Source organism: Hyperoodon ampullatus, assembly GCF_949752795.1.
Source record: "Hyperoodon ampullatus genome assembly, chromosome: 13".
NCBI lineage: Eukaryota > Metazoa > Chordata > Mammalia > Artiodactyla > Ziphiidae > Hyperoodon > Hyperoodon ampullatus.
This window is the reverse complement of record NC_136926.1, coordinates 66,195,188-66,214,271: the sequence shown is the minus strand read 5'-3', so window position 1 is coordinate 66,214,271 and position 19,084 is coordinate 66,195,188. Positions and strand designations below refer to the sequence as shown.

The 19,084-nt window shown below is 49.2% G+C and overlaps 1 protein-coding gene across 1 annotated transcript in view; it reads left to right on the top strand.

Annotated features, from left to right (window-relative positions):
• The window catches only part of MYO5B (myosin VB), a 385,365-nt gene that overhangs the window by 312,299 nt on the left and 53,982 nt on the right, over positions 1-19,084 (top strand). Inside the window, exons 18-21 of the mRNA XM_079718130.1 lie at positions 5,529-5,640; positions 11,896-12,107; positions 14,057-14,213; positions 16,099-16,338. Of these exons, the coding sequence (XP_079574256.1) occupies positions 5,529-5,640; positions 11,896-12,107; positions 14,057-14,213; positions 16,099-16,338 (721 nt within the window). The remainder of the gene's footprint in view (positions 1-5,528; positions 5,641-11,895; positions 12,108-14,056; positions 14,214-16,098; positions 16,339-19,084) is intronic.

Below are 19,084 nucleotides of genomic sequence, written 5' to 3'. Positions count from 1 at the left end.
GTTGAAAAGACCATATTGACTCTTGTTAGGCAAGGTAAGGGGGTATCACCCCATTTTAGGATGACAAAACAGATCCTTTAAGAGTTAAATGATCAGATTAAATCCTCACAGATAGAAAGGGGTGGAGTTGTCATACGACATGGCCAGGGGTTAAGGATGCCTTCACTTGTGAGTCTTCTACAAAGTGCCCTCTCCTCTGACTTCGTTCTCCTGTGTTCCTTGGAAAATTTTGTCCATCCTTGATACAGTTCCAAGGAAAACTCCTTCATCCAACATCATTTATTTCTCCACTGGGTTGTTTCTTCAAAAGGGAGAACAAGAGAAGAGTATGGTGCTTGGTGTCCATTATGAAAATTGTTTCTGCAACTCGTATCTATACAGACTCTGTTGGTCCTGGTTAACGGGCATCTCAGCATGGCTAAACACCTCTGCCCCACAAATGTCTGTTGGCCAGTGTGTGAAACACTGGAGGGGACCAGCCCCCACCACCCCCCGGCCCCTGGAACTCACAGGCTCCTGAAGGTTCTCAAACTAGAAGAGAAGCATAATCCCTTATGTTCCGTGTCGGCATGACCAGGATCTTTGCCTAAGTTGAATGTCACAGGACCGTGAGATGTGTCAAAGTACAGGTTGACCCCCCTAACTCTGACCTGAAAAGCCCTGATGGATTCGTCACCTTTTTCTTAGGGGTCCTTGTGATAACCTGACATGCCATCTTCAGGGATTCCTCTTGTGGCCTGACGTCAGAGAAGTTGTGTGACTTAGCCTCATACTCTGGTCTTACTGGAGAGATTCAGAGCTTGTCTATACCAGCCAGTCCCCGCATGAGGAAGCCTGTCCAAGAGAAGGAAGCAAAGTGCTGCCACCTTTTCAGATCCACCCCATTGTACACACTGGTCCATTGGGGCCCTGCAGGCAGGCGTGTTCTTCTGTGGGGCGTCCCCACGTGTAGATGTTAGGTACGGTATCAGGCTCCAGATGGGAACTCAGTCAAGCAAAACATCACCCCACTGCATGTGCTCCACCACACACTGTCTTGAGGCCTGAGGAGCTTGTAACGAGGAAGCACCTTTCCAGACTGGTGGGCTCTGCTGAACCCTTGACCTGGGGCAGCTCATCCACCATGCCTGCTCCCACTTCTTCCCAGGAGCCGTCACAGGTCCTGGGCTTTCCCCACACCCAGCTGTGACCACTCTACCAGTTGGTATGCCTGCTCCCCAGCAGACCAGAGACACATAGGGTGAAGTAGGCCCCTATTTCGGAGAAAACACGATATTAAAGTCTGGGACATTCAGCCAGACCCCTGGCATGTGAGTCTGAATCCAGAGAGAACAGGGCTGGGTGAGTCCTGTCTCTTAGGCCCCTACGACTCCACATAGCCCAGGGTTGGGGCCACAGTTGAGGCCTGGAATACACTTAGGATGGGAGCTGTTCTCCCACTGCTAATATGGAAGAGAATGGAAGAGCAGCTGGGCCCAGGGTGGGCTTAAAAGACGCTCGCAGGCCATCGGCCACAGAGATGCCTGGGAGAAGGTGTCTCCAGGGCCACCCAATGCGGGGGGGGTGGGGGGACTGGGAGGAAGCAGATTCACACTGCAGAGGCAGATGGCAGTCATGGTCCATTGTTCTTAAGGTTCCTTGGACCAGGACTGTGTTCTATAATACACATTCCACAAATGTTTGGGAACTTTTTTGCATATCTTGATGAAGGGGGTGGTGGGTAACGATGGAAAGATGCTCTGTGCCCTGTGTCCTAGGGAACTGTCCCACGCACTGAGGAAGTGTCTGCCCCAGAGCCATTCCTACCCTCCTTGAGAAACTCTGGTAGAGAGAAAAGTTTAACACTGGGTTCCAGCCATTTTAAAGCTCAGAAAATACCAAGTTTTTAAGATGTAGTAAGTGACTGCGGGTTAAGATACCATGCATGATAGGTGCTGGGAGGTTTTAAAAGAGTATCAGAAGATGTATCTGAGCTTGGCCGAAGGAGGCACAAGTCCAGCAGAGAAGCTAGCATGTAGAAAAAAATATCCACAATACAACGCAGAAAGCTCTGTGTCCCACAGGGAAACGGGAATACTTCAAATGCTATGAGAGAGAGAGGCTTCGTGGTACATAAGCTCCAGGGGAAACCTTGGGTACCTGTGGTGATAATAAGCGGTCTTTCCTAACTTTTACATGCCCACAGAAAACCTCCATCCAGATGTTCCTGCCAAATCAGAGAGTCTTGTTAAGAAATTCTACTTTTGGAAAAAGAATCACATATTCTATTTAGATTCCCTTGGAAGGTTTTCCTCTTACGGATGAGGGAGCCTTTCCTGTGAAGATTTCATTTCTAAGAGCACAGAGGTCCACAGAAAACGGAATCCACATTTGATTCTGGGTCCTTTGGTGAAGGACACATACATGCCCGGACCCTGTTGTGGTACCCCATGAGGGAGTGCCAACCCAAGCCCTTCTCTGTGGAAGGGCTGCTTTCTGCACCCTCCTCCCCCATTGGTGTCACCTTGATGCAGGCATCTGAGGCGGCCTTTTAAAGAAAAGGGGCAGGGCTTGGATGGGAAGGGAGAGTAACTTAGGTCTTTAGGAAGCATTGCAGCTTTCCAAACCCGCCACGTCCGTGAGCTCACTGCCTACTGAAGTCCTGGGAGGTACTCGTGAGGCGGGTGATGTTCTCTCCACTTACAGACAGGGGAGGTGAGGTGTCCAGTCTGTGACTTGCCTAAGGTCACACTGCCAGTCAGTGTCACAGCGGGCTTCTCTCCTCCTGTCCTCCAAGTTTTTTCTGTATTGGGGTCACATCTCCCTACTCCCTCATTATCTCTGGAGGCTGTAACCTCCCTGAGTTATAGAACTGTCAGCAGTAAGTGGTTTTCAAATTAGAAGCATTGAAGGTTTTTAGCCCAGTGAAACGCTGCTCTAATTATTTCCCCAGAGAAATTGCAAACTCATAGTGAGAAACAAGACAGATGAGGACATGGCTAACTGAACTGCAGGAGGTGGAAAGTGGCCTCAGAAAGCCACGCCGAAAGTGCTGAGCCACCTTGAAGGGAGAGCCCACACCCCGCTGGGCGGGCAGGAAGGAGTGCATGACCCGGGTGAAACACTGATGGTGGGCATGGGGAGTAAGGACGCTTTTCATTCTCTTTGATTCTTGCCCAGATCCATCTTGCCCCACGTGGAAGTATCAGTAAACAGAATGGTCTATGTTTAAAACTTGGGGGCTGGTGCAGAAAGAGCCTGGAAAAAATTCAACAGCGTTTGCATGTATTAAAAACAAAATGCATGTCTAATTTGCAGCTTATCCATCCAGCTCTCTGTTCCTGGGCCGCCAGTATTAGATCGGTCAGGGCTTCGGAGTTTTCTTGACATTTACTGTGTCTGATTGAAATCATTGAAGCTACGTTTAGCTGGGCAAATAACCTTAAGTGTTTCCATTTTTAAAGCTTCCTGGTAGAGATTTCCAGTAATTAGGTGGGTTTGGTTCATGGTCCCAAATGGCACAGAGCAGCAGAAATGCTACGTGGGCCCGATACCAGCACCCTCCGCCCACCCCCCTCCTGAAAGGGGGAACCCACACATCGTGAGCCCGTGGAGCGGGGCCATGCGCACACCTGGTCAGCTCCGAGCAGAACAGATGCTGTCGTTCCCCTGTGACCTTGCATTTGTGACAGACAGGACCCATTGAAAAGGTAAAGGGCATGGAAACAAAGTATATTAGTGGATGTCAGGGTCTGGGGGCAGGGGAGAACAGGGAGTGGCTTATAATAGGTGTCGGGTTTCATTTGGGGGTGATGGAAATGTTCTGGAATTCAACATTGGGGATAGTTGCACGACTTTGTGAAGGTACTAAAAAACTATTGAATTGTATACTTTTAAAAAGGTACATCTTTACGGTATGTGTGTTATATCTCAAGCTGTTATTTAAAAAAAGGTAAGGCACAAGCCATTTTATGTAGAGAAAAAAAGAGATGGAAACAAAAGCCGTTTTGTTATTTGTACCTTCTCTGAGATCCGTGGCTGTGTTGCTGTGTTAGAAGTCTTCCACCAAACCAGGCGAGTGTTTACAAAGGCAGGGAGAGGCTCTGAGCTCAGTCTGTTTTCCTTCTCGTCCCAGGGAGTGGAGATGGGTGGCCTGGGAGGGAGGGGGCACCCAAGGACCACACGGGCATGCGACTGTGGAGGGCAAGAGGAGCAGCTCTAGAAGAACCTGCTTCCAAGACAGTGTCCACCGCCCGCAGTGGCCCCTGATATTCCACAGCACTCATTTCTTTGGATAAAATTTCTAAGGGATCCCTTTTAAAAGCAAATGTGCTCCAGGAGAAGGGATGCAATCCGTTTATTCTGTATTAATACTTTAGAATGAGGGAGATTGAATAACTGGACAGTCACTCAGCAAGGCCACAGGTGATGGTAAATGGTAACACACGATCTCCAGGCAGCACCTACCTGATTTCCAAATGGGCAACATGGACAGCATGTGGACCTGAAGACAGAGTGTGTGTGTAGCATCTCCTGATGCCTCTGAAGGGGTGAGCATCTCTTGATGCCTCTGAGGACTCAGGAGTGGGGACAGATGGGCCGAATTCACCTTCAGAGGGACTTAGACTGCAAATTCAAAGTCTCCTTCGAGTAGGATTGTGCTGCGACAGAACATGAGTTCCACGCAAAGGCTGTGAGCGTCCCCTGAAAACTGAGATGAGAAGCGAGGAGAGTGTGAGCATCCATGTGAATTGAGGTAGCTTTCGGGAGAAAGGGTCAGAGCCTGCCTGGAAAATCATGTCTTTGGTCATTGAAAAGACTGCATTTGTTTAAGTAGAGATCTCCTCAGAGGCCAAGGGATAAACTTAAGGCTCTCTTAAAGATTTCCTTCAGAATGTACCAGAACAGCACTTACTTAAAAGGTAGTGAAATTATAAGTGCTCTTTATTTTATGTGCATTGATGGACATTTTCTTTACAGTGGGCCTGCATTACTCTAATAAACAGTGGGGGTGGTGTGGAATCATAAAGTCTACTTGCGGGAGAAAAATGCCTCCTTCTAAACTATACCAACGTGTGTGAACAGTGTATCTCCAGGGCTTAGAATATGGCCTCTCTTTATTTGCTAACATATGCTTTCCTGCATTAGAAAGTTTTCAATGAGCTGTATTAGTTTTAGTTTTATAAGAAGAAAAATCAAGCTGCATTCCAGGTAAGGCTCCCCCATTCCAGCAGCAATGGAGTGGAGCTCCACGTTTTGGGGCAGAAACCCCCAGTGAGTGGTTCTGCCTCTGGTCAGCCCTCCCAGGGGAGCCTCCAATGCTTCCTTTTTCTTTCAGTCTTCCAGCCATGATTCTATAACTTAACTACACACTGAAACTCTCAGAAGGCACCAAGGGAGAACAGAATGCCCCGGAACGTGTTTTGCTGCTCTGAGAAGGGCTTTGTGCCAGGCATACTGACCCCATGGGGCGCTGTCTGAGATCACCCATGGCCCTTGTGTGGCCGAGAGGCAGGATGTGTCCCCTGATGCACCGGTTTTCCCTCCAGGTGGGCCTACCATGACTTCTACAACCGGTATCGGGTGCTGGTCAAGAAGAAGGAGCTCGCCAACACAGACAAAAAGGCCATCTGCAAGTCTGTGCTGGAGAGCCTCATTAAGGTGAGCTGGGCACGGCCCGCCTGCTGGGCTCCAGGGGAGGCTCAGCCGCGGTGCCCTGGGAATAGGGGGGTGGGGGAGGTGTTAACTGCCTTTTTGGTCTTCATCCCTCTTATTGAAACTGTTCCTGAGGTATTAATCCATTTGCCTGCGTCAGCAACTGTAAAGGAGAAGCCCCTTCACCTGCCTGGAGAACTTTCTAGCCTTTCCCACATCACAGCTCACATAGAAAATGAAATTGTTTATACAGCACGCTGGGGGTCATGATGAGGCTGCTCCTGGCTACAAGCTGCTGGCCAGGATCTCTGGCTTCCCCAAAGCCTGGGGCTCTACAGCTCAGCCCGCCGGCACCAGTGCACCCACCGGGGGGGCTCTGATCTGGAGCCCGGGCACAGCCTGGAAGCCAGCGGAGGGGAAAATAGCTGTGCTTCTGGTAGCTTCCTCACTGCAGAGCCGGCCTCAGACCCACCCCCAGATGCTTGTTTTAAATAAGGCAGTGGATTTCATTTTATTTGAAATAATCTGAACTCAACAGCTGACACTTGGGACTAGAGAACTATAGCGGAGCTCTTGGGGGCCTTTAGTGAGGGGCAGATCCTTGAATATTTCTTAGTTCCCGAGTATCCAGGGATTACAGCAGAGTATGGTACTTCATGGTCTCAATAAAGGGCTAAATTATATCAAAAATCTTCCTTTAAGAAGGTAAGAGAATTACATCTAAATTTTTTAATTTCTAAGTATTGTTTTGCTAGGAAAATCTATTCACCTGGAGTATAGCTCATTGCCAGATGATCAGCTTTTAAGGCCATATGTTATTTTGTGAAAGTGACACAGTCACCCTCAGCGTTGTCTTAGCAGCTCAGGTCTGTGGCGGTAGACAGTGCAGAATACGGTGCTAAATATTCCATAGAGAGTAAGAGGATGACAGTCTCGTTAATTGAAGGTTGCAGTTGGTTCTTTGGACTCTGGTTAATTGAGGTTTTTGCTGTGGTGTATCTGTCAGTGTTTACATTTCAACATGTCCTCTTTCAACGGGTGAGAAAAATGTGTTCAAGGTCAGCTGATTCTGGTTGACGTGGAGCGTCGGGAGTCTTCCTTCTCTACTGGTACCAGGAGCCTCTTCGTGTAATCAAGGCTCACAAGTAGCCCGCTCTGCCATGGGGCTGCCTTCTCCTTTCTCCAGGCTGTAGTTCCACACTTCCTCTGCCTTCCCTGGATTTCTCCAAGCTTCCAGCAGAACTGCTGCTTCCCAAACAGAGGGTACTCTGGAGGGGGCCCAGGTCAGACGGGCTGACTCAGCTTCCCCCACTCTGCTCCCCTCCAGCTAGCAGGACCGAGTGCCACTGCCCCGTCCTGCTCTTGATACGCTCAGGCCACTGGCTTGTTAATGCCCAGCTTCCGTGCCAACTCTGCCCTCCCGGTTTCCTCAATCCAGCACTCTCTGAGCCCATACCATGCTGTCCTGTGCTCCAGGTGTGCCTCCTTTCTTTCAGAGGATGGTCTTTGTATTGACACTCTCCCCTAGTTATGAGTACTGAGCCTGACACACAGAAGTAACTCACCAAACATTTGTGGAATGAGTGAACAAGTGAATTCCCTAAAGTATGTGAATACGTGCTGTTTCCTCTGCCTGAAGTGCTTTTTCCCTCTTTTACGTGTCCGGCCAGGTTTTACTTTCCCTCTAGATTGAGCTCTAAAATGCTTTCTGGTCTTTGAAGCCTGTTCCTGGCCTCCCAGACGGAGTTAGTCACTGGCTAACACTTCTCAACTTCTGTCTTCCTTTTTTTTTTTTTGCGGTACGCGGGCCTCTCACTGCTGTGGCCTCTCCCACTGCGGAGCACAGGCTCCGGACGCGCGGGCTCAGCAGCCATGGCTCACGGGCCCAGCCGCTCCGCGGCATGCGGGATCCTCCCAGACCGGGGCACGAACCCGTGTCCCCTGCATCAGCAGGCGGACTCGCAACCACTGCGCCACCAGGGAAGCCCCTGTCTTCCATTTTTGCGTTTCTCCCCTTGTATTGTAGTTAAGGGCTTCTTTTTCATTTCACCAGACTCTGAACAACTAAATGTCAAGGGTCCCAGCACAATAACTGGTCATCACAGGAGCTCTGCTGTGAGCTCTTTGTGAGCTCTTTTGCTCTTTGCTCAAGTGGCTGCATGGGTGATATGAGCTTGTCCTGATGAAACCTGCCACCAGTGGCTCACGGTTATTAAGCACTTACCAGGAGTCAGACACTTTTCTAACTGCTTCACACACTTCATCTCATCCTAACATTTCCTTATGAGAAAGATACAACATGATGCCTGTTTCACAGCTGAGGAAAACTGAGGCACAGGCAGCTGATATAAATTGCCCAAGGTGACTCAGGAGCCTCCACAGTCTAAACCACATCACCTGCTGAGTCTGACTGATTAATTAATGTCACTGTATAATTACCCTTCCTAGAGATGGAATAAGGATCAGTGCTTTAAGACTTCCCTAAAGACTTTCTATTTCCTTTTTTTGTTTGTTTTTTCCCTTTTTTGGGGACCACATCTTCTGGTCAACAATGCTAAGTGACTTGGGACTTCAAGCAACTGAGACTTGGCAAAGCCACACGTTAGCCTAAAATGGCACATGCCAGCTCCCTGCCCTCTCCAGGAAAGTGCTTAGTACATTTTATTTTATTTTATTTTATTTATTTATTTTTTAACATCTTTATTGGAGTGTAATTGCTTTACAATGGTGTGTTAGTTTCTGCTTTATAACAAAGTGAAGCAGTTATACATATACACATGTTCCCATATCGCTTCCCTCTTGCATCTCAATCCCTCCCACCCTCCCTATCCCACCCCTCTAGGTGGTCACAAAGCACCGAGCTGATCTCCCTGTGCTCTGCGGCTGCTTCCCACTAGCTATCTGTTTTACGTTTGGTAGTGTATATATGTCCATGCCACTCTCTCACTTTGTCACAGCTTACCCTTCCCCCTCCCCATATCCTCAAGTCCATTCTAGTAGGTCTGCGTCTCCATTCCCGTCTTACCCCTAGGTTCTTCATGACTTTTTTTTTTCCTTAGATTCCATATATATGTGTTAGCATACAGTATTTGTTCTTCTCTTTCTGACTTACTTCACTCTGTATGACAGACTCTAGGTCCATCCACCTCACTACAGGTAACTCAATTTCGTTTCTTTTTATGGCTGAGTAATATTCCATTGTATATATGTGCCACATCTTCTTTTCCATTCATCTGTTGATGGACACTTAGGTTGCTTCCATGTCCTGGCTATTATAAATAGAGCTGCAGTGAACATTTTGGTACATGACTCTTTTTGAATTATGTTTTTCTCAGGGTATATGCCCAGTAGTGGGATTGCTAGGTCGTATGGTAGTTCTATTTGTAGTTTTTTAAGGAACCTCCATACTGTTCTCCATAGTGGCTGTATCACTTTACATTCCCACCAGCAGTGCAAGAGGATTCCCTTTTCTCCACACCCTCTCCAGCATTTATTGTTTCTAGATATTTTGATGATGGCCATTCTGACCAGTGTGAGATGATATCTCATTGTAGTTTTTTTTTTGTTTTTTTTTGTGGTACGTGGGCCTCTCACTGTTGTGGCCTCTCCCGTTGCGGAGCACAGGCTCCGAATGCACAGGCTCAGCAACCATGGCTCACGGGCCCAGCCGCTCCACGGCATGCGGGATCCTCCCAGACCAGGGCACGAACCCGTGTCCCCTGCATCGGCAGGCGGACTCTCAACCACTGCGCCACCAGGGAAGCCCTCATTGTAGTTTTGATTTGCATTTCTCTAATGATTAATGATGTTGAGCATTCTTTCATGTGTTTGTTGGAAATCTGTATGTCTTCTTTGGAGAAATGTCTATTTAGGTCTTCTGCCCATTTTTGGATTGGGTTGTTTGTTTTTTTGTTATTGAGCTGCATGAGCTCTTGTAAATTTTGGAGATTAATCCTTTGTCAGTTGCTTCATTTGCAAATTTTTTCTCCCATTCTGAGGGTTGTCTTTTGGTCTTGTTTATGGTTTCCTTTGCTGTGCAAAAGCTTTGAAGTTTCATTAGGTCCCGTTTGATTATTTTTGTTTTTATTTCCATTTCTCTAGGAGGTGGGTCACAAAGGATCTTGCTGTGATTTATGTCATAGTACATTTTAGAGCAGAGTGATTAGGAGAGAAGCAGTGACAAAGGTGGCGTGTAGGCCAGGCAGTAGGCGCTTACCAGCCACATTCATTGGCCGGCAGCCACGGAGCAGGGGCTGCATCGTGAGGTTGCCCATGACTGATAATCTCATCCTGTAAGGATTGTAGGAATACCTCCATCTTTAGCCTGAATTTTTTTTCTTTAACTCCACAAATGTTTATTGAGCTCTTCCTGTGTACTGACCTGGAGTGGTCAGTGTGAGGGTTATTGAAAGAGTGTACTCGGTGGGCCCTGCCCTCCAGGACAGATGGTCATCTAGTGTTGGTTATAGACGTCACTGGCCGTCATGCAAACCTGAACCTTCATCCTGACAGTGAAGGAGCTTATTAACTAGCATCTACTGAGACCCAGAGAGCAGGAGGAAGTATGTATGTGAGGAGCGTGAGAAGGAGATGGTATTACAGAAACGGCGTGGTGTCGTAAGAGACCTCTGGCCTGGGAGTCCTGGGTCTCGGGTTCTATTCCTTGATATTTTCAGTGGGACCTTTGGCAAGTCACCTCAACCTTCTAGGCATCTGTAAAATAAAAGCAGTGGCTTGGGGTAGATTGCTAAGATTCCTTTCTACTCCCTCAGTCTCTGATTACTGGAGAAGGGTTCTCCAAAGATAACCTCTGATCGGTATGTGAAGAGTATAGCCAGTTCTAGGGGTTACAGAAAGCAGGCCTGGGGTAGAAGTTCTCAAGACACCTGGGGGAAGGGGAGTGCAGCCATCAGGGCAGTGGTGATGGCTGTAGCAGGCAGGACCTTCAGAGAGATCCTCATTTGTAAAAATTGTGGCTCTGTGAACCAGACTGCCCTTTCCCTGGTGGTTTTTTCCAGAATAGGAAACGGAGCCTGTGTACTGTGGTTCCTGAGATGCAGCAGGCACCCCCCAGGCCCTAGCTTTGCTAAAGGCCTAGTAGCCAGGCTTGTCCCCCTACTGTGAGGGCTGAGCCTTTGCTTCTGGAGCCCACCTCACTGAGGAGGAGTCTCCCCAGCCAGGGCAGTGATGCAGGCAAGGCCTCGGCCGCCTCAAAGCTTCCCTGCCCAGTCCAGCCCCTGTTCCTCCAGGCGTGAGCTGAGGGCCCTGAGCAGATGTGGGGATGAGAACTGGGTCCTCGCAACTCGCTCCTCCCAGCTTCACCGGCAGCCCGACCATGGAGGGGACAGTCAGTGACGGTCTAGCCGGTTGCTGTGTCCCAGCTCAGCCACGGCTCAGGCAGCCTGGCTTTCCTGTGCGTGGAGCCAGGTTCCTGTTAGCCGTCCAGGGCTTGGCCGTGAGGAGTGGTGACTCAGCATTATTTCAGAGCCATTTGTCAACATGAAATGTATCCTTGTGTGTGTGTTTTCCTTAAACCTTGGCTCATTATCTCCTCCTTATTATGGTCTTTATGCCAACTGAGCAAAATTAGATGAAGTTTATTTACAAAGAGTGCTCAGTTATCATGAGTTACCTATCGAATATTCTAGCCCAGGCTCATCCGCATACACACAGCTGGGTCATCTTCCTTTATCCACCGGGGTGAGCGCAGGGAAGGGCAATTAACTTTAACCTGAATAGATGTAATTAAAGATAGTAATTATATGTCTGAAAAAACCTCACAACATAGTTAGAAACCAAATAAAATGTATTTGGGGGTTATTTGCAATATATTCGTAATTTCCCACACCTGCCTCCTTTCACTTCCTTCAGACCTTTGCTTAAACATCACCTCCATAGAAATGCCTTCCTCGATTAGCCTATTTCAACATCTCCATCCCATCCTCCAGCCTTCAGTTTATTGTCTTCGTAATCTTCAGCACTGCCTGAAATGTACTGTGTCCTTTTTTGCTTGTCCGGCTGCCCTCACAGCGATGTCAGTTGCTGGCGGGCAGGGATCTTTTTCACAGCTGCATTCAGTGTCTGACCAGTAGTAGGGACAGGCTCGGGGTCTGTTAACACACTAACTCTCAGCATTTGTTGAAGGAGCAGGGGCATGTGACACCTGGCAAGGGAACTGTGCGTCAGAGGACCTGGGGTGGTAGGGTGCTTTCCCTTCCTGCTCACCGATGGTGAACCACCTCCCCTCCCTGCCTTGTAAAGGATCCTGACAAGTTCCAGTTTGGCCGCACCAAGATCTTCTTCCGGGCAGGCCAGGTGGCCTACCTGGAGAAGCTTCGGGCTGACAAGTTCCGGGCAGCCACCATCATGATCCAGAAAACCGTTCGGGGCTGGCTGCAGAAGGTGAAATACCGCAGGTTGAAGGCAGCTACCTTAACTCTGCAGAGGTACTGCCGAGGACACCTGGCCCGCAGGTGAGCTGAGCCGGGGCACATCTAAGGTAGCAGATTGGCGGTGAGGGTGGAGGGGCACCCGAGCTGGCTGGCCTGTCTCAGCCCCGGTAGTTAGAGTGGTTCCCGCTGGGCCCTGTCCGCATCCGGCTTTGCCTCAGCAGCTGGGCCGCTCTCTCTCCTGCCCGTCTCACGTGAGCGTGTAGGTCTAGTTCCCAGGTCTCTTACCTCCCCCAGTCTGTCCCTGTCCTAGGCTAGCACTGGCTGGTTTTCCCACAAAACCTCCATTTGCCCTTTGCTTAAACGCTTAAGTAAAACCATCTTCTTTTAGAGAGACAATTTCAGCCTTTCTGTCACAGTTAACATACACTCAGCTTTGTGATTTATACCACCAATTTCAAAATCCCTTGGGAGTTTGGTAAATAGGGCTGGCAAGACCCGGGGAGGTCCCTTCTATGAGTTCTTGCGCTCAGCCAGCACAGAGAGGGCGAGACTTGTCTGACCACAAGCAGCCACCTAGGGGCAGAGCCTGAAGCCAGTCGGCTGCCCTGACCCAGCCCAACACCATGCAGAAGAAACTACTTTACTTTAAACGTCCCCTCCTCAGTGATGTCATTGGGTTGATGAAACGCTAAAGCAGTATAAGCATCTCCAGAGAGCAGAGGGATGGGCGTGGAGGACACCCCCGCCACGAGACCCATCCCTGGACCTTTACACAGGTCATCAGATTTTGGACCCAGCCCTAGTTCAAAATCAGTGACCTCTGCAGATCCGGATTTCCTTGGAGAAATGACAGTAATTGCCAGGAAGCCTTGCATTTGGAAGCCAAAGTTTCAGAAGTGGCTGCTCAGGCATCTCTGCTCGAATATATAAAGCAAGCCCAGAGCAGGCACCCTTTGTACCATAAAGTTAGAAGGTTACTCCAGCTCCCGCTCCTGCCCTTGCTGTTAGCTGTTTATCCGAGCAGAACTAGAGATGATGAACGCCATTAATTTACCTGTGAAGAGCTGAGAGATGGTCTCTGGAACAAAAGCTACAGAAATGAGAAGGTTGTCAGTAGTATCAAAACCAAGTCATCATCCACAGTCAGGGCACCACTGAGCACCCTTGTGCCGGGGGCTCTGACATGGGCAGCGAGCTGGCCTGCATTCTCCCTGCAGGGTGTTTGTATTCTAGAGAGACTGCTCAGGGAGAGCTGGACCAGGAATCGGACTCATTTCAGCAGGTAGAGCAGGGCCGAGTGGGTCACCTCCCACTCTGGAGCTGCGCTAGATGATTTCCAAGGTCCTTTCTAGCTTTTAATATTCTGACTCTCTAGTTGAGCATTTGCTATGAGCCTGATACCAAACAAAGCCCCAGAGGAGGGTAAAAAGTGTTGGACTGACTTCATGTCTGTCTTGAGGGGTGAGATGGAGAATGCGGAAATGAAACAGAGGAAAGTAGATGCCCATGTGCAGTGCCTCCCCAGCAGAATGGGCTGGGAGATGAGAAAACAAAGAGGGGTCGCTGCAGGTCTGAGGAGGTTTTATTCATTCAGCAAATACTTACCATGTGCTACTATGCCAGGCCCTGTACTGGATGTAGGGGTACAAGGATTCTTGAGACACGGCTCCTGACCTCTCCACACCCGATGAGCTCCAGGGACCAGACGGGGGTGTGAACGTGTGATGTTGAGGACTGCCCAGGTTGCAGGAGGGGCTGGCGGGTGGGGGAGTGGACAGATGAGGATCAGAGATGATCAGACTTAGACTGAATTGTAAATATGTGGAAAGACGTTTTGCACACCACGGGGGAAGCCAATTCTGCTGTTCTGAGCTGAGCCTCAAGTCCCCAAGGCCTTGTTACAGTCGGTAACGGTGATGAGAGTTGGCTTGCCCTTGTGGTGTCCAGGCAGGGCCAGGGGGGAGGGCCTCGCATTCGAGAGGGACCCAGAGGCCTCCGTCAGCCTGGCCCACTGCTCTCTCCCTCCCCAGGCTGGCCGAGCATCTGCGGAGGACCCGGGCGGCCGTGGTGCTCCAGAAGCAGTACCGCATGCGGAGGGCTCGCCAGGCCTACCGGAGGGTCCACAGGGCCACCGTCGTCATCCAGGCCTTCGCTCGGGGCATGTTTGTACGGAGAATCTACCACCAGGTGTGTAGCCACCCTGAGGGACTCAGGCTGTAAACTCAGAACGAAGCAGCAGCACATGGGTTGGCACCAACATAAATGTTTCTTGGGCGCTTCTACCTTTTTTCTAAGTAATTTCACAACTCTGTTCTCACTGAATCCTAACCAAAGTCTCATGAGGTGTAGTGTCTCAAAAGTTCTCCAGAGAGACAGAACTGATAGGAGATGCGTGGATCTGTGTGTGTGTGTGTGTGTGTGTGTGTGTGTGTGTGTGTGTTTATTATGAGGAAGTGGCTCATGCAGTCATGGAGGCTGAGCAGTCCCCCCATCTGCTGTCTACAAGCTGGAGACCCAGGAAAGCCAGGGGTATAATTCAGCCCGAGTCTGAAGGCCTGAGGACAAGGGAGCCAATGGTACACATCCAGTCTGAGGGCAGGAGGAGATGAGACGAAATGTCCCAGCTCAACAGTGAGGCAGGAAGAAGGCAAATTCCTCCTTCCTCCACCTTTTGTGCTATTTAGTCCCACTGTGGATGGCATGATGCCCACTACACAGGGGAGGGCAGTCCTCTTCACTGAGCCCACCGGCTCAGATACTTCTCTCTCTGGAAACATCCTCACAGACACACCCAGAAACAGTCTTTAACCTGAGCATCCCGTGGCCAGTCAAGTTGACACATATTAAGTATCACAGGTAGGAAGGGTGCGTATCATTGTACCCCTTCAACAGCTGTGAGATGCTCGGAGCAGCTGACTCACCTGCCCAAGGGCACTCGGTCAGCCCATGGCAGAGCCTGGTGACCTACCTGGGACTCACACAGACTTGAGAGAAGGGGGCAGTATTGGGAGTCATCAGGCTAGCTCCTTCATTTAACTGGTTAGCAGCCTGAAGCCCAGTGAGGTGAGGTCAGGAGAAGGACCCTGACCTCCTCCCTGCCGGGCCATTATCCAATGAAGCTGAAAGACCCAGTTAGGTAGCCCCAAGTCAGGACACACCCCATCCACCAGATCACCCCCGCACAACTGAAGCTCAATGCTAAGATGAAAGATGGATTGGAACAAAATGTCTAAAATGGTCTTTTGTTTTCCTAAAATGAACATTACCTCATCTATCATCAGAGAAGGTGTGATTTTCTAAGTAGTGAAACTATAAAGCGTCACATTGATAATGAAAAAGCAAACGTGGTTAGGCCCCAGATGGAGCCCCCCCGGGCCAGTGGGAAAAGCTTCTGTGAATATTCCTGGGAGATTGGTGACATCTGTGTAGTGTCACCATGGATGGGACAGGTGGCATTTCGGAGGCACTAGGGTTTGAACCCAGCTCATCTCAGAGCTGTGATACTGGGCATGTTAGTCTTTCAACATGTTTATTTATTCATTCCACAAATATTTATTTGCAGGGCATTAGAGTGAGAACACTGATGATGCTTTAATTTTCTGAGTGGTTTTTTAACTGGATAGGAAAAAAACAAAAACAGTGAATTGCAAGCCAAGTTTGTAATTGTAAGCCATTTAACCCACTCAGCAATCTCACTCGACAGTGTCACTTCATCTCTCCCACTCACCGTCACCAGGAGGGGATCCACATCTGTTGAATGGGGGAGCTTATCAGCTGGATAATCCTTAAGCCCCTCCAACTTTGAGGTTTTTAGACTGTGGTTTCCTAACCAATAAAAAGTTAAAAAGCAAAACAAAAAACTAGAAAGGAGAGTTTGACAGCTGATTTCCTGTAGGTACACAGGCTGCCAAACTTAGTTACAAGTTGTTCATAAAATAAATGGCCACCAAAGCCCTAAGCCATAGGGAGGCTGTCTCTCGCTGACCTTGGCTGTCTCCCCAGAGCAGTACATGAGCCCCTTGCTCCCGTCCTGCAGTGCAAACCCACCAGGTGTGTGCTTGTCCCCTGCCAGGTCCTCAGGGAGCACAAGGCCACCATCATCCAGAAGCATGTGCGGAGCTGGATGGCTCGCAGGTCCTTCCAGCGGCTTCGGGGCGCAGCCATTGTCATCCAGTGCGGCTTCCGGAGGCTCAAGGCCAAGCAGGAGCTGAAGGCCCTCAAGATTGAGGCCCGCTCAGCAGAACACCTAAAACGCCTCAACGTGGGCATGGAGAACAAGGTGGTCCAGCTGCAGCGGAAGATCGACGACCAGGTTGGTGTCTTGAGCTCCCACCCAGGGGGTGGGGCTATGGGGAGGCTCCACGGGCATGTTTGAGAGAGACCCATGGCTTCCCCAGGGAGCTCTCGTTTGATCCCCACAAGACTTCGTGAGGCCATTTTACAGATAAGCAAATTGTGGATCGGGGGCATCAAGCACTTGGCCAAGGTCACAGAATTAGAAAGTGCCTGAACCAGCACTCCAGCCCAGGTCTTCTGATCCCACAGCCATAACGAGGGTGATGCTGGTTTTTTTAACCCCAAATGTCACTAAAGTGTCAGTCCTTTCCTGTGTCGTGGCTAAGATGGGTTTCCAGAGTTGAAAGCAGGCTCACTGGTACCTTGCTTGTAGGGTATTAATGGCCTCAGGACCAGGCTCTTGCAATGCCCTGGAGGGTTTCAGGTGCCTCCTGAGAAAGGAAAGAAGAAGATGGAGCAAAGGAAGGGGGGAAACATGCTGAAGACGTGTGGTATGTGGTGTGGAGGAAGAGAGTTGGAGTTGGGCCACCAGGCAGTGCTTTGGCAGTCACTGGTTTTATTGTACCTATTCTATGCTAGGCACTTTTTTAAGCTTCTCATAATCCCAATAGGGCAAGAAAATAAATGAGCCATTTTACACCTAAACCAGCTGCCCTAAACAGGAGCCCAAAAGTGGTTAAATGTTCCTGCCTTTCTGTTCTTGCAAAAGACGGCTTCTGGAGAAGAAATTGTCACCTTGGGTGTCTGTCTCTATGTGAGTTCTACAGTGTCTTATTTGGCTTGGCTCCCTAGTGGGGAAGCAAGACAGAAAGCTCAGTGCAGGGTGGAGGACACTCAATACATACCTGGCCCTGGTTGGCCCACAGTGATAGGTCAGGTCAGGGAGGAAGACATATCTACCCAGAGCATCAGGAGTGGATAGGAAAAGGTCTGTACTCTGGGATCAGCCATTTGGAAAACACAATCACAAGGAGGACCTAGGGTTGTATTATTATTATCATTGCCATTATTATTATGGCTATTGATGACTGGCCAGGAAAGACATTTGCATAGTCAAATTGTGCCAATTAACCTTCTGAGCAAGGTATAGTCAGAGGGACGAGCAGATTTTGTTGGCACTGCTGCACCCTGCCAGGAGCCCCACGTACTGCCTGGCTGCCTCGGCCCTGGGTTCCAGCCATAGGGCCCTGCATTGGCATTGCTGATTTCTCAAGTTGACTTGAGAGGTTAAGAATAAATCTGGTATTTTATACTCCATGTGCTGGAACATCAAAGAGAAGCAGATTTAAAAGGCCTATTTTTAAAAGAGCTTTTTGCCTTCAGCTTCCTGCTTGGCAAACATCTGTGAGTAGTGGCAGGTGTTGCCCTGTGTGCAGAGGGTAAGGAGAAGAGGCGGGGGGTGGGGGGTTAGATCTTGCTTTCTTGTGTCCCTCCCCATGTTGCCTGACTGTGTGCTAGGCACTGTTCTCATGTGTTAACTCATTTGATCCTTACCACAACCCTATGAGATTTAACATTATTCCCATTTTAAACAGGCACAGAGAGATTAAGTAGCCCGCAAGGCCACACAGCTAATAAGTAGCATGGCTAGGATTGAAACTTGGCAGTTTGCGTCCAAAGAATGTTCTGCTGCCTCCAACCAAATTTTAGGATATCTGCATATTAGGGGATTCTTCAGACATGTGAGAATTCCTCAGAACAAGGAAGACCCTTAGCTTTGTTTGGGGTTCATTCACATAGACAGCATTGTCCTTGGACAGTGGGGTGCGTGACCCAGTGTCAAAGGACATGCTTGGTGCTGTGTCGTGAGAGGAGTCATCAGCGTAGTCCGTGGCACCAGGGCTTGTTTTATTGCAGCCTCTTAGCAGGCAGGGCTAGACTTTGTAAGTGAATGGGTTTCTTTATGGCTGGAGACAACTCAGGCAGCTGCTCCCCTGACACACAGGTTCTTAGCCAGGAGGAAATGATACACGTGTGCCAGGAACAACATAGGTGAAGGCATCCCAAAGTATTTGTCCGAGCAGCATGAGGTGTAGTGGACAAAGTCCCAGCTGGATGGAGGTTTGAGTTCTGTCTCAGTTATACTTGCAACCAGAGCTGACAGTTCGGGGTTATGGCCGAATCTCTCATTAGGCCTTGAGTTCCTCAGAGACAATTGGCGTAAGATCTCTAACTTCTAGCTCAAAAATTCACTGATGCCATAAAGTGGCTAATAAAGTGGTTCCCAACTCCAGACTGCAATGAAGAATCACCAGGGGGAGCTTTTTTTAAAAAGTTATCCCCACTGCCAAGAAGTCAGCAAAGGAGGAAACTGAAAGATAAAACCAGGGTAAGGTTAGTGCCCAGAATTCATGTTTAAGGTTTTGTGCACCCAACTAAAGAGACAAGATGCAAAATTAGCACGAAGCTCCCAAGCAAACAGAAAGAAGGGAACCAGGATCCCTTGAGAGCTGTTGAAAGAGTTTAGGAGGGTTTGGAGCTGTCCGTGGTGCTGAGACAGTTTTCCTGAGGGTTTTCAGAATCTGTGATGTAATAAACCACATCCTTCACAATATCCTTCAGCAGTAAGTTCAGTGACAGTTCCTGGGATGATTTCTTGCAGTGTTCCTGGTGTAGGCCTGTGGTGTGACATTTTTGAGCCAAAATGATGTAACCTATGAACTTGGCTCTCTATCAATCTGGCTTTATTCAAGCACAGCGTGTAGAGTGAGAAGCCCAGTTGAGGTAACAATATTTTTTACAATGAGGGTCAAGTTCCTTAG